We start from the raw sequence: 27,352 nt of genomic DNA, 5'->3' as shown, positions 1-27,352 counted from the left end.
GAAATGCGCATACGAAGTAGTAGCGGCTAAATCGCCTATAGAGTCAACCTGTTATATAAGCGATGTCAGCTATGCCTGTAACTTAAGCGCCTTCAGATGTAATAGTTACCGCGGACGCGGTCACAGGAGTAGTTCATTACGTGGGGATTACACTAATCAAGGACTTTCAATATCGGAAGGTTTTCCAGCACCATAACAACACCAACAATATGTGAACTCACCCGAATAAATTGTACAACAAACGTTAACACCACATCATCAGCCAGCAACAACAATCGCAACAAGTTGAAACTTCTAAACAATTAATGACTAGTGAACCACCAACATATCCGCAATATGCGCAAACATCAACACCAACATATGTCGCCTACTTTGCAACACGGTGAAGATGGCCAAGGCCATTCTGATTCTAATACTGATAAAGGCGAACCATTGGCAAATTTAAAAACTCAAGCAGACCACGAAAAATGTAGATGATGGTATTAATTCTAGTACGGATAGTAAAGAATTTAATCCTAGGAAAAAAGCTAAACTTGATAAAAACTTAACCGAAGATGACAATGTTTCTAATTCTAATACTAAGGAAGATGAACCTTTGATAAATATGAAGCTTAAAACAGAGTTATCAAAAAATGACGATGATGATAATGATGTTGATGCAAAGTACAATGTTGAAAATGATGAAAATTATGAAACAGAATATGAAAATAGTATGTGTGTGGATTATAACCTGAAGCAAAACTGTCATATCCGGTACGACCACAATTAGATGTTAAGAAAAGAGCCTACATAAAGAGGCTCAGTATATTTATGGAAAATTTTTCATGAGACAATGCCCAATGTATGTATTTCAATTAAATTCAGAACATTGTTGGAAAAGCATCTAAACTTTATGCATCGTGTAGAGAAACCAGAACATTTACAATTTAAATATAACTAACGTGGTGCAAAATGTAAATTTTGTGATATTCAAGCAGCTACACCAAGCTTCAAAAAATTATTGGACAATGAGATTTCTCATATGCCTAATAGTTATTATTTAAAATGTAAATTATGCGATTGGAAGACGAAAATACATTCAAGTATGAATTTTCATTTACGTGTACAACACGCTGAAACAATTGATGTAACAACGAAAAGTTTAGAATTGACTGTTTGTCCATATTGTAATCACAATGGTATTTACGCAAACACTTAACACAGGAACATGAGAAATGAGTGGATGAAAGAACATCTTTTCTTTGTTTAGAATGTGGTGAACAATTTAGAACAAATACAAATTTACGTGTACTTGTTTATGAAAAGTTTGCTCATTGTACACCACAAGATTTGAACGGAAAGATCTTGAGGGTATGGTTACACCTATGTGACATCTACAAGCTATTTATAATGACTAGTATGGAACGAATCCGGATACGGAAGAAAACGGAGGTGACGAAATGAACCACCATGCTTCTTTGGATTCTGGTGATACTCCTGACATGCTTCTTAATTTCGCTACGTCTGATGTTACTATACCTACCAAACTAATATGACTCTGCAAACTGATGAGCAACACTACCAGCGCAGGAAAAATAAGAACTTCAAAACAAGGTTTCGGAAAGGGAACGACTATGAATAGACGTTAATGTATTTATATAGTTTATAAATATAAAAATTCATATATGTAAAGTTCACTAGAGTAATAAGGGAATAATTTAAATTGTAAAAAAACATTGTATATATGAATAATTTATAATTAAATATTATCTGAACATAAAGGACGCGTTTCATTCATAGAAAAAGCGATTTGACAGAAGGTAACCGATACGGGTTACCGATAGGTCAGTTACCCGTGTTGTTTTTGTTGCATATGTTTTGGTTAGCGATAACGAAAACATACCTAATGAAGTAACTTAAAAATGTAAATAACATCGAGCGAGAAGGAATGTCGAAAACACAATAGGTAAGAGCGAGAAAGCGAGTCACACGTACACTATTTTGAGAGAGCGCATGCGTTACCTTTTTCCCGACAGCAATGTAAAAGTCATTAAGACGATAATTGGTGACCAAGTTATTGGTAACGATTAAGTAATCGATTAGGTAACGGGTACCTGTCTTGTAGGGAAATCGGTAGGTAAAGTTCAAGTAATATGGCGGTTATAGAAATGGTAAAACCGCAGAAAAAGTTATTGTCAAAAGACTTGAAAATGTAGAGTGAAATGACCGAAGAAATGTCCGCCATTTGGCGAGCATTGTGACGTGTGTGAGCAGAACATAAGTGGGAGCGGAATGCACGATCACATTAATAGGAACGAAACGAAAAATTCGGTCACAAAAGTACATCGCCCCATGAAAATGTGACTATGAATATAACCGCTGCAAAAAGTCACAATGACCGCAAAATTACCAGTCAAATGACGTGGAGGTTTTTGCAGGGCTGTGATTGGTTTGAAGGTGTCAAAATAGTTATAAATAACCCGGCTGCCATATTTCATTTAAAATATTATGTTTGTTTCTAAAGATTTTTATTGGGAGAATTTTGCCCCAAATGAATGAAATTCAATTCCACATACTTCAGTTCTGGTTGAAATAAATAAGAAACACGAATAAATGAGTTAATACATCCATAAAACACAATTGGAATAAAATATTATTTCCAATAAAATAATTTCCAATCATAAATCCCAAATGTGTGGTGGAGAAAAATGCGTTTAAAACCTGAAACGGTAGACTTCAAATAGTTTTGCACAGTATTCCTCCCCTGCAAAAATCGTGTTACCCAAAAACATACACACCCACACGAATTTTTGACAGGGGTGACGATTTGGAATGAAAAATTCTCCAAATGAAATAGCATGTTGACAATTTTAGCTTTCCCACTATATATCGTGCTCTCTCGCACCTGTTATGTTCATACGGATGGTGAAACACGTCATTGTTGCTTGGAAAAAAATGTTCTGCAAGTCCGCCATTTCTAATGAGCATCGGTCTCGGCGGTGAAAATTTCAAGTTTGCCAAATAAATCATGTAAATAAGAGTTTATTTGGAGGACCTGAGGCGTTGGTTTGATATAGATTATTATTCAGAAAATGTGAAAAAAATTCAACTTGCATTCGTAATACCCAACAATCAAAATACAAGACAGAACTTGGACTTGGCGTCTTCTCGAAATAAATGCCCGACGTGCTAGAAATAAGCAATTATAATTGGAAAATCAATTACGATTTATGTCTAGCGTTAGAGAACTTTACGAACAACAACAATATAGGGAGATTGAAGAATTTGAATCTGCACTACAAAATAGTATAAATAACTTAGCGATGTTGGATGTAAGTGTTTGGAAAGTGAATTTAATGTGTATTTATGTTTGTAGTTGTACAATATTCAAATATTCTAATATTTTTCCAGAAAACAATTGTTGCACTTCGTGCACGTCTCCAACAAATGGAATCAACAACACAATACGCTTCGTTGCCTGCAAATCGAGCACAAATGGAAAAAAGTAACCAACTCCAAGAAACCACCAACGGACATACCTGTAGAAAAGTGGTTAACAAAATCTTACAGTGTAAAGAACAACGTAAAGCTCACCGACAAGAAATAGCAAAAAGACATACTGCAGCGGCTCAAGAACGTATGCGTATTATTTCTTTATTGGCCCACAATGATAAAGGTATCGATACATTTGGCTTAAACGACAATGATTGGGATGAGTATAAATCAATAAATAAGGATAACGAAAGCGGCAGTAAAAGTGATGATGATAAGCTACTTTAATGTGAAAACATTTTACGTCAGTATGATCCATCTTTTAAGCTACAAAGCTCGACTCAAAGCCGAAAACTATCAAGTGAGTACATCAAAGATTTATTTGTTTGTAATTTGCTTTGAAGTGCTCCTTACTATATTTTCAGTAAAGTGTATCACCAAAAGCACGTTCCGGGGGCCATAGGTTAGAATACTTAAAACTATTTGTATTAATACAAAATTATTATTTACAGGATATTGTAAAAATTCAAGAATCTGTTCATTGCTTCGAAACGTCGGTAATTCTATACGACAGCACGACACTCTTAATACACCTCCAAAAATATCGAGAGGACTGTCAAAATACGCTTTTTCGTGACAGGTTCGCGAACCAGAAAACCGAAAACAAAAATTTTGAGTCGTTCAAAAGATATTGGTGAAAAACCGGAATATTACCCCGGATCCCTCCGAAACCAGGGGTGCGATCCATGGTATTTTTGCGCAGAACAATGTTTTGCGTTGACGGCCTTCGGTCGCGCTTATAAAAAATTACCCTGGCCGATCCACCAAAAGCTCTTTGAACACAAATTTTTTTCCTCTGTACAAACCATTACAACCACCTGAATAGTTGCACTTTCTTTAGTAAATATCTCTCCAGATATATAAAATTTTTTATTTCCTGTTTCGGATTCGCGGTTCTGATTTCAAAGCGCGACTTTTGACGCCCCTCCCGATATTTTTGGATGTGAATTAAGAGTGTCATGCTGTCATATAAAATTACCGAAACGGCCTTTAGCTTTTGACAAAGCGAATTATGGAGGTGTAGAAGGAGCTGTCCTAATACATTATAGAATATAGGCTATTTATTTCTACCCTTTCCTGGGTCGATCATCAAACCCTGAAAATCACTCTTTATCATCACTTTTGAATAACTTTGCTGGTTAAATTTTAAGTTTTCATAAAATGGAACAAAAAGAATAATCAAATTTGTTTGTTTAACGAGTCAATTCTGTTTGGGAACAGCGGTGGAAAATTTTTGTATTTTGGATAAAATAAACAATAGTTAACACCCTTTCGGTAAGTCTTTTAATGAATCTGCTCTAACTCGCGCTGCCCGAACTTTAAAGTAATTCAATAATGTTCTTAAGTTAGCCCAATAAATAAAACTATGTTAATCATATATTTATTTTTCCTCTTTCCTTCATCCAACACTTAACAAATTCTAGGAGCGGCTTATCCATGAATCCATTGAAGCAACCGGCTCCGACTGCTCCGCAACCCAATACACCATATAAAAATGATAACCTACCAGGTGCTCCTCCATATAATGCTACTCAGCAAAATGCTCTACCATTATCCAATAGACCATGAACGGGCATGCAAGCGCAACAACAACAACCGAACAATAACTTTATAGCTGGTCAATATGGTGAAACAGCTAAGCCGCCGCCTCAAGACAATGCGATGGATTCGCCATCGCCTCCAGCAACGACACCGCCAGCGAAAGTTGTACCTGGTGGTCCCAATCAGATGACTATAAATAGGGCAAATATACCTGGCTTGCCTCATATTTTGAGTTTAATAAATTTTGTCATTTTTCTAGACTGGTCAACCACCAGTTTCAGCTACACCATCAACATCAATTGCAGGCGGCGTTACAGCTCCATACCAGCAAACAGGTGAATAGAAAATGCCACCGCTATCGGGTCCAATGCCAGGACAGTCTGGTCTAATGCAATCACAATCCGGTCAAATGCCACCTCAGCACCCTATGCACCAGCCATTTGGTGGCCATGGGCAACATGGTCCTCCAGGTATGCAGCCCGCATCTACTGGACCAGGTGGGGCAATGACACCACATCCAGTTATGCCAAGGTATATACCACAACAGCAACCGGGTTATGCAATGCCACGACAACAGCAGCAACAACCTCCCCAGCCTGGCTATCTGCCCTGTTATCCTCTACAACAACCAGGTGGTTACATGGGTCAAATGATGCCACCAACACAACCTGGACAGGCGCCAATGCCCAGTCAGACACCCATGCCGGGTCAACCCCCAATACCAGGACGCCCTGGTTATAATGTATGCTAATACAACTAATATATTTCAAATATTACTGATTATTATTTTTGTATTATTTTCTTTAGCAACCACCTGCACCTGTGCACTGGTATATATCAACAGCAGCAACAGTAGCCCAACGCCGTTTAGATCCCAATCAGATGTTAAATCCGTTAAGCGTTACCATTGAAAATCAAAATAGCGCTGGTGGTGCTTTTATTACTAATGAACAGGGTTCATTACCACCATTGGTGAACACAAAATATGTGGAACAAGATCAGGGTAACTCCTCGCCACGTTACGTTAGGTATTGATATTTGAAATTAATGTTTGTTCGGCAATTACATTGATATTTCTCGCTTGCAGGTCCTTTTTGTATTGCATACCTGCAACAGCTGATTTATGAAAAACAACAGCTTTGTCCTTTACAATTACCACCTCACCAATGGCACGCACGGTTGAGGGTGAATATGAGCCACCCATTGTAAATTTTGGTGAATTGTGACCAATATGATGTAATCGTTGCAAGGCGAATATGTAATTTTTAGATGCTGGTCGTCGTTTCCAATGTATTATGTGTAAAGTAACAACAGATCGTAAAACAAATATTTCACTTTTACTTGTGTTCATTGATTCATATTTTTTCTCAACAGTGCCAACTGAATATTTCCAACATTTGGGCCACACCGGACAGCGTGTCGATAATTATGAACGTCCTGAACTTGTATTGGGTACATATGAGTTTTTGTGCAAAAAATTTTTGGGTACCGATAGCTCTCAAGGTAAACCCCAACTCATATCCAACATCAATGCCTCGCAATCAATTGTGGACGCTGTAGGCACTGCATTGGGTCCACGCAGTATGGACCAGCATATTGTTGATTACAGTTGTAAGGCCACAATTTTAAAAGATGGTGCAACCATAATGAAACTATTGGATATTGTGCATCCCGCCGTAAAACTCTAGTCGACATGGCTAAATCTCAAGATGCTTAGGTAAGTTTTTTGTTATATTAGAATGTATAGAAAAGAAGTTTTTTTCTTATCAGGTCGGCGATGGCACCACTTCAGTAGTACTTTATTTAAGCAGGTGAAATCTTAAAAGAGGAAGGCGTGCAAACACCTATCATCATTAAAGCTATACGTAAAGCATTAAAATTATACATGACCAAAATATGACATGGCTGTACATGTCGAAGCGCCAATCAAAGGAACAAGTGCTTTATTGGAAAAATGCGCTGCCACAGCAATGTCCTCCATACTTATTCATCAACAAAAACATTTCTTTTCTAAAATGGTTGACGCTGTACTTTCCTTTGATGAACCCACAGTCACAAAAACAAAATAATTAATGCTGAACTACGTGCTGATAATGTTCAAGAGTATCAGAAAATTGATGCTGAATGGCGTATTCTGTACAATAAACTAGCTAAGTAAGGCGCCAAGGTTGTGTTATCTAAACTACCAATTGGTGCTGTTGGCACACAGTATTTTGCAGATCGTGATATGTTCTGTGCTGTTAGTGTACCAGAAGAAGATTTGAAACGTACAATGAAAGCTTGTGGTGGTGCTGTTATGACTACAGCTTAATTCAAGTGTTTTGGGTCAATGTGATTACTTTGAAGAACGTCAAGTTGGTGGTAAACGTTTCAACATTTTCCAATGTTTGATAGTTGGTTTGACATTGATTTTTTCATAGTTTATAATTATTTAAAGGTTGCGTTAATGTTAGAACATGTACATTGATTTTACGTGTCGGTGCCGAACAATTTTTGGAAGAAACTGAGCTTCGTTACATGATGCTATAATGATTGGGCGGCGTACAATTAAACATGATTTTGTTGTTGTTGGTAAATCAAAATGCAAGTTGAAAAAAAATGTCTAATCTTAGGGCCTCATACGAAACGAACTTCCGTTGCGGATCAGAGACGAATCGCTAGTGTATTTGCACTATGTTAAACGATGGCAACTTATCACTTGACAATTACTTTTGCCTTCCTGTTAGTTAGAAACGTAAAGACCGAACGAAAATAATAGAGAATACCATTGCTAGCGAAATTGAAAAATTGTATTTTATTTTTGGAATAGTAAGTAGAAAATTTTTCAGACAACCTGCCATAGCTGCACAGATAGATCGATTTCGAAGGGTGCTAAGCCTTCATCATCAGTACGCTTTAGGCATGCTGCGCTAACCATTTAGCTATACAGCGGTGGTTTGTTCGACTGGCAAATTTGCTACTTCTATTCCTTTTTACCAACTATATTTATTCAGTGTTGCGCCATCTAGTTCAAATCACTGATAATGCTGGATTTTTGTTTATGGTCAATTACTTTGTTTGACATTCCCAAGTTCTCATGGTTTATTAACAATTGTTTTTATTTTTATCGGCCTATTGATAAATCATTCAAGGTTCGAATCGAGCTCAAGGCCAGAACAATAATTTTTTTAATGATAATTATTGTTATTTTTTAATTTTTCAAAATTTGAAAAATTGTATTTTGTTTTTGGAATAGTAAGTAGAAAATTTTTCAGACAACCTGCCATAGCTGCGCAGATAGATCCATTTCGAAGGGTGCTAAGCCTTCATTTTGGCCTTGAACTCGATTCGAACCTTGAATGATTTATCAATAGGCCGATAAAAACAAAAACAATTGTTAATAAACCATGAGAACTTGGGAATGTCAAACAAAGTAATTGACAATAAACAAAAATCCAGCATTATCAGTGATTTGAACCAGATGGCGCAACACTGAATAAATATAGTTGGTAAAAAGGAATAATAAATGTAAGGCGCGATAACCTCCGAAGAGATCTAAGGCCGAGCTTCTCTTCCAATTTGCGTCGTGCTCCTCTTGATTTTTCCCTACAAATTGGCCGGACGGGACCTACATGTTTTATGCCGACTCCGAACGGCATCTGCAAGGCAGATGAGTTTTCACTGAGAGCTTTTCATGGCAGAAATACAATCGGAGCGCTTGCCAGACACTGCCGAGGGGCGACCCCGCTTAGAAAAATTTTCTTCCAATTGAAAAATCTTATTTCTAAAATTTTGATGTTGCTTTGCCCGGGAGTTGAACCCAGGGCATACGGTGTGATAGGCGGAGCACGCTACCATCACACCACGGCGGCCGGTAAAAAGGAATAGAAGTAGCAAATTTGCCAGTCAAACAAACCACCGCTGTATAGCTAAATGGTTAGCGCAGCATGCCTAAAGCGTACTGATGATGAAGGCTTAGCACCCTTCGAAATCGATCTATCTGTGCAGCTATGGCAGGTTGTCTGAAAAATTTTCTACTTACTATTCCAAAAACAAAATACAATTTTTCAAATTTAGAAAAATTAAAAAATAACAATAATTATCATTAGAAAAAAAATTATTGTTCTGGCCTTGAGCTCGATTCGAACCTTGAATGATTTATCAATAGGCCGATAAAAACAAAAAACATTGATAATAAACCATGAGCACTTGGGAATGTCAAACAAAGTAATTGACAATAAACAAAAATCCAGCATTATCAGTGATTTGCACCAGATGGCGCAACACTGAATGAATATAGTTGGTAAAAAGGAATAGAAGTAGCAAATTTGCTAGTCAAACAAACCACCGCTGTATAGCTAAATGGTTAGCGCAGCATGCTTAAAGCGTACTGATGATGAAGGCTTAGCACCCTTCGAAATCGATCTATCTGCGCAGCTATGGCAGGTTGTCTGAAAAATTTTCTACTTACTATTCCAAAAATAAAATACAATTTTTCAAATTTAGAAAAATTAAAAAATAACAATAATTATCATTAGAAAAAAAAATTATTGTTCTGGCCTTGAGCTCGATTCGAACCTTGAATGGTTTTTCCTTAATGAAAAAGTGGGTTTTATCTGACTAGCTCCACTTCCGCGTTCTTAGTTATACGAATATAAGTAAATATAGTCAGGACTAGCTTGAAATCAAATAACCAAAGTCCTTTTTAATTTCAAACTTCACAGTCCACATTTTCTTTTAGCACACTGTCGGGAGTTTTCACTAAATTTTTACACACACAAAGCCGGCCAAAAGTTGCACGTTGTGCAATTATAAAACTGTACACCTGTTCAAGATTATAATTGTTAACAATATAGGAAGCTGGCTGAAGTAATCTATGTACATAAATTTGCATTTTTTAAGATTAAGTGGCATATAGTTGATGGTGCACCAATTGAGTAATGTGTCCAAATCTGATTGTAAAAGAGACCTTTCTTCGCTTGACGCATAAGATAAAACAAAATTTACATCTTCCTTTGCAAGAGGAAAACTAATTATTATTATTAACTTATTTATTTGGGGGAAATCCAACTGGGTAGGTAGCCCAATATTGTTCTTATGTCATTTAATGATTTTTTTATTTTTATATATATATATTTTTTTTTATGCCAATAGAAAAAAAAATAGCCTTCCAGACACAGTGTAGCATTTTCAACAAACATGAAATATAAAGAAAAAAGCTTATAGCCAGCTAACGTGATTATAAGTCGAATATAGTAAAACTATTAATAAAAAATCACGTTGTTATCATTTGAATTTCATCTTTTATATGAACAAATTTTCAAAAAGTCTTCAAAACGATACAGGTCATATTTTTCATAAAAAAGTGGTCAATTTTGATACCATTAGCTGCAAGACTTTCAAAACTATTGCAGGGGTTCCCAGAAAACAAAAAAATCGTTTTTTTTTTTTTTTTGTAATGAATAATCTGTACAAAATCCCCCTTTCTCTTTGATTTTGATCCCCCTGATGCGTTTATGCTATTTGACCCAACCGCAACGGGAAGCCTAGTCCATGCACAGAGATATCACACCCCTAGATCTAGTGGAAATTAACTATCAAATCTTGGTTTATTTGAAGTTATGTACACAATGCCGAAGACTTTATAAATCGGAAAAATAGCTTTTTTAAGTTTCAGAGTAGCTTGTTTTTTTTTTTTTATAATGACTTTTACTTTTGACTTATACTTACATATATTGAAACATGCTTTACAGATGTTGTGGAATTTCGATATATATTTGCTAGTAACAGTATTCTAGACTGTCACACATGTGACTTGTATATATAGTATTGCTCCAATACTTCATAAGGATATCACTAACATGCATAGTTAACCATATCAAGAAATGATGAAATAAATGTATTGCAAAGGCAAGTGAAATAGCCTCGCGGTCTGAGGGCATATACTAGGGGAAGATCAAGAAATGCCGGGCCTTTGTGTAATACAATCACATTTTATGTGTTCTTGATATAAAGACCCTGCAAAAACGCTCCACGTCATCTGACTAGTCATTTAACCGTCAATGTGCGGTCACGCCCCTTGTTAAATTTTAGTCACGTTTGCATTAGCGAGAGTAGATTTTTTACACTTTTTTCCCATTTCGTACCTATTTATGTGATCGTGCATTCCGCTCCCACTTACAGGATGTGAGCATAGCACTGTTCTGCTCACACACGTCACAATGCACGTCAAATGGCGGTCAAATTTTCGGTCATTTCACTCTACATTTTCGAGTCATTTGACAATCAATTTTACTGCGGTTTTACCATTTATATAACCGCCATTTAACTTGAATTTTACCTCTCGATTTACGTTACCTGGAGCAGCCACATGAATAAAATATCAACTAAAAAATTTAATTTTTAATATTTATTTGTAATTATAATAACCAAACATAACATATAATATAAATATTTATTTAAAACATATCATTAGATTTATTATTTTTTTCCAAATGAAAAATATGATATATGAGGCGCCTAGATGCAAACCAGATATTTTAAAATAATATTTAAATTGTAACAATATAGCATCGCCTAGCAACATTCTAAAGACCCGTATTGAAAATTCATACAAATTTTCATTCATAACAAATTTAAAAATTTCTTTGTGCTTTTCTAAGTTTTACATATCATGAATTCATCTGGTTTTGCATCCTGGAGCCTCATATATACATGAAATTGCAAGTTAAATTAATACATTTAATATAAAAAAGAAGTAAATACTTTAATAATAACATAAAAAGTATATTAATTGCTTTGAGCTATATTGCTGCAGCAGCTAACTTTATATTTGGACAATTCAGAAGTGTGTTATATTCATATAAAATTTGAGTTGTTTCCATCGTTTCGAATAAAAAACTTGATTATTTGAACCAATTTAAGTCTATAACTTAAAGCTAAGTAGAAACTTTGATTAGATTTACTCTTTTTTCAGGTCAAGAATATTAAAAGGTGTCGTGGAATCCGATTGATGTCGTAATAAAGTAAAGTAAAATATGAAGTAATCATTCAAGCAATAATTCTGCAACTCTTAGCAGGAGTATTGATTGGTTTCAAGTCTAATTCCGACAGCAATAGGATCACGTCATACCTTATTATATATGTATGTACATGAAATTGAAACTTAAATTGATACAGTTGATATAAAGAAAGTAAGTATTTTAATAATAAATAAACTCGCTTAATTGGTTTTTGTTTTCCAATTGAAATCTTTTCTAAGCGAGCAGAAAATAATTTTAAGCTTTAGAATAAACTCCAATTATTTTAATAATCTACAACTTAAAGCTTAGTAGAAATTCAGATTAGGTTAACTCTTTTTTCAGATCAAGAATATTCAAAGGTGTCGTGGAATCCCATTGCTGTCTTAATTGGTGAACTTAAAAATGTACGACTAGTAATTGAGTTAGACTTATTATTGTTCTAAATCTAATCATTCAAGCAATAATTATGCAACCCTTAGCAGGAGTATTGATTGGTTTCAAATCTATCAAATCAGCAATCGTATCACGACATCCCTTATTATATATGCACATGAAATTACAACTTAAATTAATACAGTAGATATAAAGAAAAGTACTTTAATAAACCCAGTTCGTTTGGTGCAATATTTTCGATTTGATTAATATGTATACTATCCGTTAGGCAGACCATTGGGTGCGTTCGATTCATTCATATACTGTGAGTATTTGAGCTGTAGACGCAAAGGCAGATATTTTGATTCTTTTTGAAGTGTAACATTTGTAAACAGTTGGGTTTCTCTGCTGTCACCATCACCATAAGAGAGCTATTGAAGTAACGCTCGACCAAGATAATATGTTGCGATTTACGCACATAGATTTCTTCCACCTTGTCACAGTTATTGATGGAGAAAATGAGAAAGCCATATTTACCATCCAATACGGAAATGGAACTGTAGAGGAAGAGACATTTTATAAAATCAAAAAATGATAGTTCTGTTAAAATGGGGTAAAGTATTGCATCTTAAAGTATAGCGAAGTTTGAATAGGTTTCATTCTTCATTCTTAGAAACATGTACGAAGGTACCTCGTAAGATATTAAAAATTCTCAACGCTTTTTTTGCAATAACTTAAAAAAACTCATATTAATCAAATTTCTGTTTAACTTCTACATATCAATAGCTACCTTTACGACCAGAAGGAGTCACTATTGCTTCTACACGTACGCTGTTGTTTCCTACATCGATGAGCTTTGTAATAAAATAAACAGCTATCTCCCCAATCTCTCCCTCACTAGGGTAAGCACCTCGTCGTTGGTGTGAGGGCTTAGCCGATCTCCATAGGGCCCGACTATGAGGCGGAGCTGTTTAGGACTGGCATCTACGCCGTTTCGCCTCATAGGAGGACGGCGGGATGTCGGTGACCAAGAACCGCTAACCCCCTAATCCAGGGTGTTATGCGGACCGCGCCTATTGGACGATTTGCAGCCAGGGGATAAATTCGGCTGTGTTCGAACAGAGCCTTCCCGATACCGGACCACCTCGGGAAGTATTGATGGCCTTACCACAGTAAGGGGCGCTGCTGTGGATGACGGTTATTTCCCAGTGTATAATACTGGACCACTGAGCCCGCCTTGTCGGGCAGGTGGTCGTACAACCAAGATGAACGACTCATTACCAAATTGTAAAAAGGAGGATGATAAGAGGACTGAGTCGCAAGCCAAGGACGACGAATACGCATTAAGCGATGCGTCGGACTCGGCGAGCGAGAGTAGTGCTGATTCAATGAACTCCGTGTAGGAAAAGCACACAAATCAGTAGAAGAGTGGAGAAGGGTACGGAGCAGAGGAAGTAAAAGAGCTTTCTCGCAGTACAGTGTAGCACTAAGAATTGCCCAACGCCAGGCAGCAATGGTCGACCCAACAAAAGTGGAAACCGAGCGCTTGGAATGGGCCCATGAGGCGGTATAAGTAAGTAGAAGGCAGTTCAAAAGGTTTGCTGCTAGAAACCCGCGGTTCTTCAACCGGTACGAGGAGGAAGAGCGTCGAATGGCAGAATAAAGGGGCAACGTTCGGCGGAAGGCGACAAGCCTGCTTTCAAGAGGCAGAGGGGACCCAGTCCCATAGCCGCGAAGTAGGACAATCGCATAGACAAGACAAGTAGGCCCAAAGCTGTAAGACAGATGAGCCCCAATAGCGAGGTTGCAACTACCTCGAAGTCAGAGGGAAGTTCCAACTACGGAAGTAGGAGATAAGCCAAAGGGAGATAACGCTAAGACTCCGGCTTTCTCGGAGGTGCCAAAGGGAGTTAACACTAAGTCTCCGGCTTTTCCCGAGAAGATGAGTGATGTGGCAAAGCAGTCACTGACTGTGGGGCTGTTTGATCATAGCAGTCCTTACGGACAGATGACTACTGAAAGGTGCAGATCTGTAGAAAGGGAACTTATTAGCATAATGCTTAAGATGATGCGGGAACAACCAAGTAAGCCCCGTCCAACCTTTGATTCGGGGGATGGTATAATGGTGTGAAGATGATATCGTCCGAAAATATCGCGAGCTTGCGGTGGATGGAGGAAGTGGTTCCAAACCTCCAAAGGAAAGGCACGAACGCGCGGTTTGAGGTGGTGGATAAAGCGCAAATCCCCACGGTACCAAAAGTTAAGGTATGGATACCATGCGTGATGAAGTCGGAGGATACACTGCGAATTCTGCAGAATCAGAATCCGAACATTCCGACACAGGATTGGAAGGTACTTACTGTATCTCAGCCTACGGAGGAAGGTCAGTTCTACATCTTCCAAATAAACAAGCAGGCGGAGGATATATTGTACACGCACCTTGGAAAAGTGTCCTCTGGTACAGCCAAAATTTATATGCGACTCAGAAAAAGAAGTTCCGAGGATAAAAATCCTAACACGCTGGAAATGGGCGAAGTCGAAAAGGACCTCAAAAGCCTAAGGGGAAAAAGACAGGTGGAGGTAGCCGACGTCACCACGAAGGTGTTAGAAGAGGACCAACAGCCAAATGGTACTGTGAGTCGAACAGAGGAACACCCGGCACAACAGTTACAAGAGACTGAGGGGGGCTTCCAACACTCTAAACCAAAAGGGCATGGGGAGGACGACGACGTCACGACGAAGGTGCTGGAGGAGGACAAACAGCCCAATGGTGCTGCGAGTCCTACAGATAAACCTCCAACACAGTAAAGTGGCGTCGAGCGAACTCCTCCTAACCCTTGGGCAGGGTTCGTTTGACTTGGCGCTGATCCAGGAGCTTTGGCTGTCATCGGGAGGAAATGTTTCTGGACTAAGCGCGCGCGGATTTGGCGTTTACTATGCGCAAACGGAAGGACGGGTGCGAGCTGTAGTAATGGTAAGCAAACAGCTGCATTCATATATGCTGCCTAATTACACTACTTAGGACCTCGTAGTGGTGGCGCTGAGCAAAGGAATAAGCAGGCATTTATCCTGGCATCCTGCTACATGGCCCATGCTGCGGAGGTTCCACGGATGGAGTGCAAGAGGCTAGTGCAGGACGAAGTGCGCAAAGGGCGGTTGGTCATAGGCGCGGATGCAAACGCGCACCACAATTCGTGGGGAGCAGATACGAACGAGAGAGGCAAATCTCTATTTTCTTACATCCTGCAAACCAATTTGCAGATAGCCAACAGGGGAAATGTCTCTACATACATTGGTCCAACATCCAGCAATGTTTTGGATATTATACTGAGCTCCGAACGTGATATATCAAGGTATGATTGGATGGTTCAGAAGGGACGAACCTTTAGAAACCCTAGGTCAACAAACTCGACTAAATTCCAGAAACAGGTAGAAATGAAACTGGGACAACCCAAAGAGGTTGCCAATATGGAAGAACTGGAGGAGTCTAATGATTTCCTAACTAGGACGCTTATGACTGCGTATAACAAAGCTTGCCCTCTAAGAAGATTCAGAGGAAAAGCAAAGCCGCCATGGTGGAACAATGAGCTGAGACTTCTAAGAAGACAAGTAAAAGAAATGTTTAAGCTAGCAAAGACCGCGGAAAGCGAAGCGTGTCGGGACGAGTACAGGAATCTACTGAGGATCTACAAGCGTGAAATTTCCACTGCGAAGAGAATCTCATGGAAAAGTTTCTGTACGGACATAGAGTACTCCAGCGAAACAGTACGGTTGAGAAAAGTCCTAGCAAAGGGAAATATAGTCCAGGGACTAATAAAGAAAGAGAACGGGGAATGGTCACGTAATAGTGAGGAATCCCTTGAAGTGCTTCTCGATACACATTTCCCATTGGGAGATGGGTTAGAAGAGCCAGCAGACAGCACTCACACTTCGATCACGGAGCGGGTAGTCCCGGGCTTGGTGACCGATACCAAGATCAAGTGGCCAGTGATATATTCCCGGCCACGCTACAAGTCTCAAGTAGGGCGGTCGTGGAATGGCTTAAGATAATATTCGATGGGTACATAAGACTTAATCATGTACCGCACTCTTGGAGAACTGCTTGTGTAGCTTTCCTACCAAAGGCGGGGAAAATCTGTCACGTGTACCCCAGCGGGTTAGGGGGTCAGAATATTCCCGCGGTAGGTATGCCTGTCGTAAGAGGCAACTAAAATACCAGATTCAAGGGCTGTGTAGCGCAACGCTTCAGGTTACCAGCGCAATATATAGCTTCTCCAAACCCCCCTAGCTCCTCATGGAACTCGGGGGTGGGGAGGGAGCGAATGGCCTGAAGGTTTAATGTGGCCATATAAATCGTTCCCGAGATGGTCGGGCTAGCCCCTTAATGGTGCTGTGGTACCGGATCTGTATCCGGCATAGGACCATTACATCGATAACACTCCCCAAAGCCTTCGGGGAGCAACCTTATCGCTACAACAACAACAACAACATCAGTCACGTGTATCCCAAAGACTATAGACCCATTAGCTTAACATCATTTCTGCTCAAAACCTTTGAGAGGATGATAGATGTGTACATAAAGTCCAACGTGGATGAAAAGCTGCTCTCCACAATACAACAGGCGTAGACCAAAGGCAAGTCAGTAGACACCGCATTGCATAGGGTGGTAATAAGCATAGAAAAAGCCCTGGAATATAAGGAATATGCTCTAGAAGTCTTCTTAAACATTGCCGGTGCTTTTAACAATGTTTCTAAATGGGCGATTATGGATGGTCTTAATTACGTTAAAGTACATCCAGCCTTACCCAGATGGATCGACTGCATGTTAAACTGCAGTAAGATTACATCGCAATGGGGCTTGTACGCGACCACGAGATTAGTGGACAGGGGCACTCCGCATGGAGGGGTGCTATTACCTCTGCTGTGGATGCTGGTCATTAACCAACTGCTCAGGGGATTCTACGAGGGACCCGCAAAACTTACGGTTTACGCAGATGACGTTGCATATGGCCTTGTTTACAAAGAGGTACAAGGTCCCAAATTGGACCAGGCCTAAGTTAGGAGGGGTGACCCTACGGGAGAAACCTTGCACAAAATATCTGGGAATCATCCTAGACAGTAAGCTGTCATGGAAGCTCAACGTGGATAAGAGGGTGAGGAAGGCTTCAACGGCACTGTATGCATGTAAAAGAATGCAAAAGAAACGGCATATACGATCAGAAGGCACTCGAAGACGATGCCTCAAAACTAACAACCAAAAGCAATAATTATCATCATTTCACTAACACAAATTTTATAGTTTTTTTTTTGGGAGTTGGACACAATCTTTTCATTATATTACTTAACAATTTAAGGGCTTCATTCTGTATTGCGAACGATAGCTCAGACGAACGATTCGCCTCCAAACAATTTCGCTAGCAATGGTATTCTCTATTATTTTCGTTCGGTCTTTACGTTTCTAACTAACAGGAAGGCAAAAGTAATTGTCAAGTGATAAGTTGCCATCGTTTAACATAGTGCAAATACACTAGCGATTCGAAAAAAGTTGAAAAAAAATGTCTAATCTTAGGGCCTCATACGAAACGAACTTCCGTTGCGGATCAGAGACGAATCGCTAGTGTATTTGCACTATGTTAAACGATGGCAACTTATCACTTGACAATTACTTTTGCCTTCCTGTTAGTTAGAAACGTAAAGACCGAACGAAAATAATAGAGAATACCATTGCTAGCGAAATTGTTTGGAGGCGAATCGTTCGTCTGAGCTATCGTTCGCAATACAGAATGAAGCCCTTAAATTGTTAAGTAATATAATGAAAAGATTGTGTCCAACTCCCAAAAAAAAAACTATAAAATTTGTGTTAGTGAAATGATGATAATTATTGCTTTTGGTTGTTAGTTTTGAGGCATCGTCTTCGAGTGCCTTCTGATCGTATATGCCGTTTCTTTTGCATTCTTTTACATGCATACAGTGCCGTTGAAGCCTTCCTCACCCTCTTATCCACGTTGAGCTTCCATGACAGCTTACTGTCTAGGATGATTCCCAGATATTTTGTGCAAGGTTTCTCCCGTAGGGTCACCCCTCCTAACTTAGGCCTGGTCCAATTTGGGACCTTGTACCTCTTTGTAAACAAGGCCATATGCAACGTCATCTGCGTAAACCGTAAGTTTTGCGGGTCCCTCGTAGAATCCCCTGAGCAGTTGGTTAATGACCAGCATCCACAGCAGAGGTAATAGCACCCCTCCATGCGGAGTGCCCCTGTCCACTAATCTCGTGGTCGCGTACAAGCCCCATTGCGATGTAATCTTACTGCAGTTTAACATGCAGTCGATCCATCTGGGTAAGGCTGGATGTACTTTAACGTAATTAAGACCATCCATAATCGCCCATTTAGAAACATTGTTAAAAGCACCGGCAATGTTTAAGAAGACTTCTAGAGCATATTCCTTATATTCCAGGGCTTTTTCTATGCTTATTACCACCCTATGCAATGCGGTGTCTACTGACTTGCCTTTGGTCTACGCCTGTTGTATTGTGGAGAGCAGCTTTTCATCCACGTTGGACTTTATGTACACATCTATCATCCTCTCAAAGGTTTTGAGCAGAAATGATGTTAAGCTAATGGGTCTATAGTCTTTGGGATACACGTGACTGATGTTGTTGTTGTTGTTGTAGCGATAAGGTTGCTCCCCGAAGGCTTTGGGGAGTGTTATCGATGTAATGGTCCTATGCCGGATACAGATCCGGTACCACAGCACCATTAAGGGGCTAGCCCGACCATCTCGGGAACGATTTATATGGCCACATTAAACCTTCAGGCCATTCGCTCCCTCCCCACCCCCGAGTTCCATGAGGAGCTAGGGGGGTTTGGAGAAGCTATATATTGCGCTGGTAACCTGAAGCGTTGCGCTACACAGCCCTTGAATCTGGTATTTTAGTTGCCTCTTACGACAGGCATACCTACCGCGGGAATATTCTGACCCCCTAACCCGCTGGGGTACACGTGACAGATTTTCCCCGCCTTTGGTAGGAAAGCTACACAAGCAGTTCTCCAAGAGTGCGGTACATGATTAAGTCTTATGTACCCATCGAATATTATCTTAAGCCATTCCACGACCGCCCTACTTGAGACTTGTAGCGTGGCCGGGAATATATCACTGGCCACTTGATCTTGGTATCGGTCACCAAGCCCGGGACTACCCGCTCCGTGATCGAAGTGTGAGTGCTGTCTGCTGGCTCTTCTAACCCATCTCCCAATGGGAAATGTGTATCGAGAAGCACTTCAAGGGATTCCTCACTATTACGTGACCATTCCCCGTTCTCTTTCTTTATTAGTCCCTGGACTAAATTTCCCTTTGCTAGGACTTTTCTCAACCGTACTGTTTCGCTGGAGTACTCTATGTCCGTACAGAAACTTTTCCATGAGATTCTCTTCGCAGTGGAAATTTCACGCTTGTAGATCCTCAGTAGATTCCTGTACTCGTCCCGACACGCTTCGCTTTCCGCGGTCTTTGCTAGCTTAAACATTTCTTTTACTTGTCTTCTTAGAAGTCTCAGCTCATTGTTCCACCATGGCGGCTTTGCTTTTCCTCTGAATCTTCTTAGAGGGCAAGCTTTGTTATACGCAGTCATAAGCGTCCTAGTTAGGAAATCATTAGACTCCTCCAGTTCTTCCATATTGGCAACCTCTTTGGGTTGTCCCAGTTTCATTTCTACCTGTTTCTGGAATTTAGTCGAGTTTGTTGACCTAGGGTTTCTAAAGGTTCGTCCCTTCTGAACCATCCAATCATACCTTGATATATCACGTTCGGAGCTCAGTATAATATCCAAAACATTGCTGGATGTTGGACCAATGTATGTAGAGACATTTCCCCTGTTGGCTATCTGCAAATTGGTTTGCAGGATGTAAGAAAATAGAGATTTGCCTCTCTCGTTCGTATCTGCTCCCCACGAATTGTGGTGCGCGTTTGCATCCGCGCCTATGACCAACCGCCCTTTGCGCACTTCGTCCTGCACTAGCCTCTTGCACTCCATCCGTGGAACCTCCGCAGCATGGGCCATGTAGCAGGATGCCAGGATAAATGCCTGCTTATTCCTTTGCTCAGCGCCACCACTACGAGGTCCTAAGTAGTGTAATTAGGCAGCATATATGAATGCAGCTGTTTGCTTACCATTACTACAGCTCGCACCCGTCCTTCCGTTTGCGCATAGTAAACGCCAAATCCGCGCGCGCTTAGTCCAGAAACATTTCCTCCCGATGACAGCCAAAGCTCCTGGATCAGCGCCAAGTCAAACGAACCCTGCCCAAGGGTTAGGAGGAGTTCGCTCGACGCCACTTTACTGTGTTGGAGGTTTATCTGTAGGACTCGCAGCACCATTGGGCTGTTTGTCCTCCTCCAGCACCTTCGTCGTGACGTCGTCGTCCTCCCCATGCCCTTTTGGTTTAGAGTGTTGGAAGCCCCCCTCAGTCTCTTGTAACTGTTGTGCCGGGTGTTCCTCTGTTCGACTCACAGTACCATTTGGCTGTTGGTCCTCTTCTAACACCTTCGTGGTGACGTCGGCTACCTCCACCTGTCTTTTTCCCCTTAGGCTTTTGAGGTCCTTTTCGACTTCGCCCATTTCCAGCGTGTTAGGATTTTTATCCTCGGAACTTCTTTTTCTGAGTCGCATATAAATTTTGGCTGTACCAGAGGACACTTTTCCAAGGTGCGTGTACAATATATCCTCCGCCTGCTTGTTTATTTGGAAGATGTAGAACTGACCTTCCTCCGTAGGCTGAGATACAGTAAGTACCTTCCAATCCTGTGTCGGAATGTTCGGATTCTGATTCTGCAGAATTCGCAGTGTATCCTCCGACTTCATCACGCATGGTATCCATATCTTAACTTTTGGTACCGTGGGGATTTGCGCTTTATCCACCACCTCAAACCGCGCGTTCGTGCCTTTCCTTTGGAGGTTTGGAACCACTTCCTCCATCCACCGCAAGCTCGCGATATTTTCGGACGATATCATCTTCACACCATTATACCATCCCCCGAATCAAAGGTTGGACGGGGCTTACTTGGTTGTTCCCGCATCATCTTAAGCATTATGCTAATAAGTTCCCTTTCTACAGATCTGCACCTTTCAGTAGTCATCTGTCCGTAAGGACTGCTATGATCAAACAGCCCCACAGTCAGTGACTGCTTTGCCACATCACTCATCTTCTCGGGAAAAGCCGGAGACTTAGTGTTAACTCCCTTTGGCACCTCCGAGAAAGCCGGAGTCTTAGCGTTATCTCCCTTTGGCTTATCTCCTACTTCCGTAGTTGGAACTTCCCTCTGACTTCGAGGTAGTTGCAACCTCGCTATTGGGGCTCATCTGTCTTACAGCTTTGGGCCTACTTGTCTTGTCTATGCGATTGTCCTACTTCGCGGCTATGGGACTGGGTCCCCTCTGCCTCTTGAAAGCAGGCTTGTCGCCTTCCGCCGAACGTTGCCCCTTTATTCTGCCATTCGACGCTCTTCCTCCTCGTACCGGTTGAAGAACCGCGGGTTTCTAGCAGCAAACCTTTTGAACTGCCTTCTACTTACTTATACCGCCTCATGGGCCCATTCCAAGCGCTCGGTTTCTACTTTTGTTGGGTCGACCATTGCTGCCTGGCGTTGGGCAATTCTTAGTGCTACACTGTACTGCGAGAAAGCTCTTTTACTTCCTCTGCTCCGTACCCTTCTCCACTCTTCTACTGATTTGTGTGCTTTTCCTACACGGAGTTCATTGAATCAGCACTACTCTCGCTCGCCGAGTCCGACGCATCGCTTAATGCGTATTCGTCGTCCTTGGCTTGCGACTCAGTCCTCTTATCATCCTCCTTTTTACAATTTGGTAATGAGTCGTTCATCTTGGTTGTACGACCACCTGCCCGACAAGGCGGGCTCAGTGGTCCAGTATTATACACTGGGAAATAACCGTCATCCACAGCAGCGCCCCTTACTGTGGTAAGGCCATCAATACTTCCCGAGGTGGTCCGGTATCGGGAAGGCTCTGTTCGAACACAGCCGAATTTATCCCCTGGCTGCAAATCGTCCAATAGGCGCGGTCCGCATAACACCCTGGATTAGGGGGTTAGCGGTTCTTGGTCACCGACATCCCGCCGTCCTCCTATGAGGCGAAACGGCGTAGATGCCAGTCCTAAACAGCTCCGCCTCATAGTCGGGCCCTATGGAGATCGGCTAAGCCCTCACACCAACGACGAGGTGCTTACCCTAGTGAGGGAGAGATTGGGGAGATAGCTGTTTATTTTATTACAAAGCTCATCGATGTAGGAAACAACAGCGTACGTGTAGAAGCAATAGTGACTCCTTCTGGTCGTAAAGGTAGCTATTGATATGTAGAAGTTAAACAGAAATTTGATTAATATGAGTTTTTTTAAGTTATTGCAAAAAAAGCGTTGAGAGTTTTTAATATCTTACGAGGTACCTTCGTACATGTTTCTAAGAATGAAGAATGAGACCTATTCAAACTTCGCTATACTTTAAGATGCAATACTTTACCCCATTTTAACAGAACTATCATTTTTTGATTTTATAAAATGTCTCTTCCTCTACAGTTCCATTTCCGTATTGGATGGTAAATATGGCTTTCTCATTTTCTCCATCAATAACTGTGACAAGGTGGAAGAAATCTATGTGCGTAAATCGCAACATATTATCTTGGTCGAGCGTTACTTCAATAGCTCTCTAGTGGTGATGGTGACAGCAGAGAAACCCAACTGTTTACAAATGTTACACTTCAAAAAGAATCAAAATATCTGCCTTTGCGTCTACAGCTCAAATACTCACAGTATATGAATGAATCGAACGCACCCAATGGTCTGCCTAACGGATAGTATACATATTAATCAAATCGAAAATATTGCACCAAACGAACTGGGTCTGAATACTGAAACAGTACACATATTCAAAATCGATGAGAAGGCTGTGATGATGGTATAGGGTGAGTTGTTGAATAACATACGAAAACCACTTTAACCCATCTAATATTTGCATTACAGCTAAAGCTTTACAAACAGCAGAAATTGCTGGCGCCAAGCAATTGGAAAAGGCAGTGAAGCATTCACCACACTGTACGGATGGTGCAAAGTTAGAAACTGCTGTTGTAACTGCTGCCACCGACACAACGGTCATCTCTACTTCGCCGAGTAGCGGCTCGTCCGACTATCTATCGAAGACAGTATAATCATATATTTTGCCAACACAGGTTAGAGATATGCTTGCACAGGAAAATATTTCAATTGGAAAACAAAAACCAATTAAGAGAGTTTATTTATTATTAAAGTACTTTTCTTTATATCTACTGTATTAATTTAAGTTGTAATTTCACGTGCATATATAATAAGGGATGTCGTGATACGATTGCTGATTTGATAGATTTGAAACCAATCAATACTCCTGCTAAGGGTTGCATAATTATTGCTTGAATGATTAGATTTAGAACAATAATAAGTCTAACTCAATTACTAGTCGTACATTTTTAAGTTCACCAATTAAGACAGCAATGGGATTCCACGACACCTTTGAATATTCTTGATCTGAAAAAAGAGTTAACCTAATCTGAATTTCTACTAAGCTTTAAGTTGTAGATTATTAAAATAATTGGAGTTTATTCTAAAGCTTAAAATTATTTTCTGCTCGCTTAGAAAAGATTTCAATTGGAAAACAAAAACCAATTAAGCGAGTTTATTTATTATTAAAATACTTACTTTCTTTATATCAACTGTATCAATTTAAGTTTCAATTTCATGTACATACATATATAATAAGGTATGACGTGATCCTATTGCTGTCGGAATTAGACTTGAAACCAATCAATACTCCTGCTAAGAGTTGCAGAATTATTGCTTGAATGATTACTTCATATTTTACTTTACTTTATTACGACATCAATCGGATTCCACGACACCTTTTAATATTCTTGACCTGAAAAAAGAGTAAATCTAATCAAAGTTTCTACTTAGCTTTAAGTTATAGACTTAAATTGGTTCAAATAATCAAGTTTTTTATTCGAAACGATGGAAACAACTCAAATTTTATATGAATATAACACACTTCTGAATTGTCCAAATATAAAGTTAGCTGCTGCAGCAATATAGCTCAAAGCAATTAATATACTTTTTATGTTATTATTAAAGTATTTACTTCTTTTTTATATTAAATGTATTAATTTAACTTGCAATTTCATGTATATATGAGGCTCCAGGATGCAAAACCAGATGAATTCATGATATGTAAAACTTAGAAAAGCACAAAGAAATTTTTAAATTTGTTATGAATGAAAATTTGTATGAATTTTCAATACGGGTCTTTAGAATGTTGCTAGGCGATGCTATATTGTTACAATTTAAATATTATTTTAAAATATCTGGTTTGCATCTAGGCGCCTCATATATCATATTTTTCATTTGGAAAAAAATAATAAATCTAATGATATGTTTTAGATAAATATTTATATTATATGTTATGTTTGGTTATTATAATTACAAATAAATATTAAAAATTAAATTTTTTAGTTGATATTTTATTCATGTGGCTGCTCCAGGTAACGTAAATCGAGAGGTAAAATTCAAGTTAAATGGCGGTTATATAAATGGTAAAACCGCAGTAAAATTGATTGTCAAATGACTCGAAAATGTAGAGTGAAATGACCGAAAATTTGACCGCCATTTGACGTGCATTGTGACGTGTGTGAGCAGAACAGTGCTATGCTCACATCCTGTAAGTGGGAGCGGAATGCACGATCACATAAATAGGTACGAAATGGGAAAAAAGTGTAAAAAATCTACTCTCGCTAATGCAAACGTGACTAAAATTTAACAAGGGGCGTGACCGCACATTGACGGTTAAATGACTAGTCAGATGACGTGGAGCGTTTTTGCAGGGTCTTTATATCAAGAACACATAAAATGTGATTGTATTACACAAAGGCCCGGCATTTCTTGATCTTCCCCTAGTATATGCCCTCAGACCGCGAGGCTATTTCACTTGCCTTTGCAATACATTTATTTCATCATTTCTTGATATGGTTAACTATGCATGTTAGTGATATCCTTATGAAGTATTGGAGCAATACTATATATACAAGTCACATGTGTGACAGTCTAGAATACTGTTACTAGCAAATATATATCGAAATTCCACAACATCTGTAAAGCATGTTTCAATATATGTAAGTATAAGTCAAAAGTAAAAGTCATTATAAAAAAAAAAAAACAAGCTACTCTGAAACTTAAAAAAGCTATTTTTCCGATTTATAAAGTCTTCGGCATTGTGTACATAACTTCAAATAAACCAAGATTTGATAGTTAATTTCCACTAGATCTAGGGGTGTGATATCTCTGTGCATGGACTAGGCTTCCCGTTGCGGTTGGGTCAAATAGCATAAACGCATCAGGGGGATCAAAATCAAAGAGAAAGGGGGATTTTGTACAGATTATTCATTACAAAAAAAAAAAAAAAAAAAACGATTTTTTTGTTTTCTGGGAACCCCTGCAATAGTTTTGAAAGTCTTGCAGCTAATGGTATCAAAATTGACCACTTTTTTATGAAAAATATGACCTGTATCGTTTTGAAGACTTTTTGAAAATTTGTTCATATAAAAGATGAAATTCAAATGATAACAACGTGATTTTTTATTAATAGTTTTACTATATTCGACTTATAATCACGTTAGCTGGCCATAAGCTTTTTTCTTTATATTTCATGTTTGTTGAAAATGCTACACTGTGTCTGGAAGGCTATTTTTTTTTCTATTGGCATAAAAAAAAATATATATATATAAAAATAAAAAAATCATTAAATGACATAAGAACAATATTGGGCTACCTACCCAGTTGGATTTCCCCCAAATAAATAAGTTAATAATAATAATTAGTTTTCCTCTTGCAAAGGAAGATGTAAATTTTGTTTTATCTTATGCGTCAAGCGAAGAAAGGTCTCTTTTACAATCAGATTTGGACACATTACTCAATTGGTGCACCATCAACTATATGCCACTTAATCTTAAAAAATGCAAATTTATGTACATAGATTACTTCAGCCAGCTTCCTATATTGTTAACAATTATAATCTTGAACAGGTGTACAGTTTTATAATTGCACAACGTGCAACTTTTGGCCGGCTTTGTGTGTGTAAAAATTGAGTGAAAACTCCCGACAGTGTGCTAAAAGAAAATGTGGACTGTGAAGATTGAAATTAAAAAGGACTTTGGTTATTTGATTTCAAGCTAGTCCTGACTATATTTACTTATATTCGTATAACTAAGAACGCGGAAGTGGAGCTAGTCAGATAAAACCCACTTTTTCATTAAGGAAAAACCATTCAAGGTTCGAATCGAGCTCAAGGCCAGAACAATAATTTTTTTTTCTAATGATAATTATTGTTATTTTTTAATTTTTCTAAATTTGAAAAATTGTATTTTATTTTTGGAATAGTAAGTAGAAAATTTTTCAGACAACCTGCCATAGCTGCGCAGATAGATCGATTTCGAAGGGTGCTAAGCCTTCATCATCAGTACGCTTTAAGCATGCTGCGCTAACCATTTAGCTATACAGCGGTGGTTTGTTTGACTAGCAAATTTGCTACTTCTATTCCTTTTTACCAACTATATTCATTCAGTGTTGCGCCATCTGGTGCAAATCACTGATAATGCTGGATTTTTGTTTATTGTCAATTACTTTGTTTGACATTCCCAAGTGCTCATGGTTTATTATCAATGTTTTTTGTTTTTATCGGCCTATTGATAAATCATTCAAGGTTCGAATCGAGCTCAAGGCCAGAACAATAATTTTTTTTCTAATGATAATTATTGTTATTTTTTAATTTTTCTAAATTTGAAAAATTGTATTTTGTTTTTGGAATAGTAAGTAGAAA

General features: G+C 39.1%; 3 protein-coding genes across 8 annotated transcripts in view; 2 read left to right on the top strand and 1 right to left on the bottom strand.

Annotated features, from left to right (window-relative positions):
* LOC137236825 (alpha-tocopherol transfer protein-like) overlaps positions 1 to 27,352 on the bottom strand; it is a 360,965-nt gene that overhangs the window by 45,147 nt on the left and 288,466 nt on the right. The window lies entirely within an intron of this gene.
* Positions 3,269 to 3,804, top strand: LOC137238046 (actin-related protein 5-like). The gene is made up of 2 exons (XM_067762603.1): positions 3,269 to 3,311; positions 3,391 to 3,804. The coding sequence occupies exons 1-2, from the start codon at positions 3,303 to 3,305 to the stop codon at positions 3,757 to 3,759; spliced, it is 378 nt and encodes a 125-aa protein (XP_067618704.1). The 5' UTR covers positions 3,269 to 3,302; the 3' UTR covers positions 3,760 to 3,804.
* LOC137238633 (protein transport protein Sec24D-like) lies at positions 5,420 to 24,854 on the top strand. The gene is made up of 6 exons (XM_067763785.1): positions 5,420 to 5,815; positions 5,881 to 6,101; positions 6,161 to 6,377; positions 6,448 to 6,790; positions 23,035 to 23,420; positions 23,479 to 24,854. The coding sequence occupies exons 1-3, from the start codon at positions 5,420 to 5,422 to the stop codon at positions 6,198 to 6,200; spliced, it is 657 nt and encodes a 218-aa protein (XP_067619886.1). The 3' UTR covers positions 6,201 to 6,377; positions 6,448 to 6,790; positions 23,035 to 23,420; positions 23,479 to 24,854.

Source organism: Eurosta solidaginis, chromosome 1, assembly GCF_040869045.1.
Source record: "Eurosta solidaginis isolate ZX-2024a chromosome 1, ASM4086904v1, whole genome shotgun sequence".
Lineage (NCBI taxonomy): Eukaryota > Metazoa > Arthropoda > Insecta > Diptera > Tephritidae > Eurosta > Eurosta solidaginis.
This window is presented reverse-complemented; position numbering and strand designations above follow the sequence as displayed.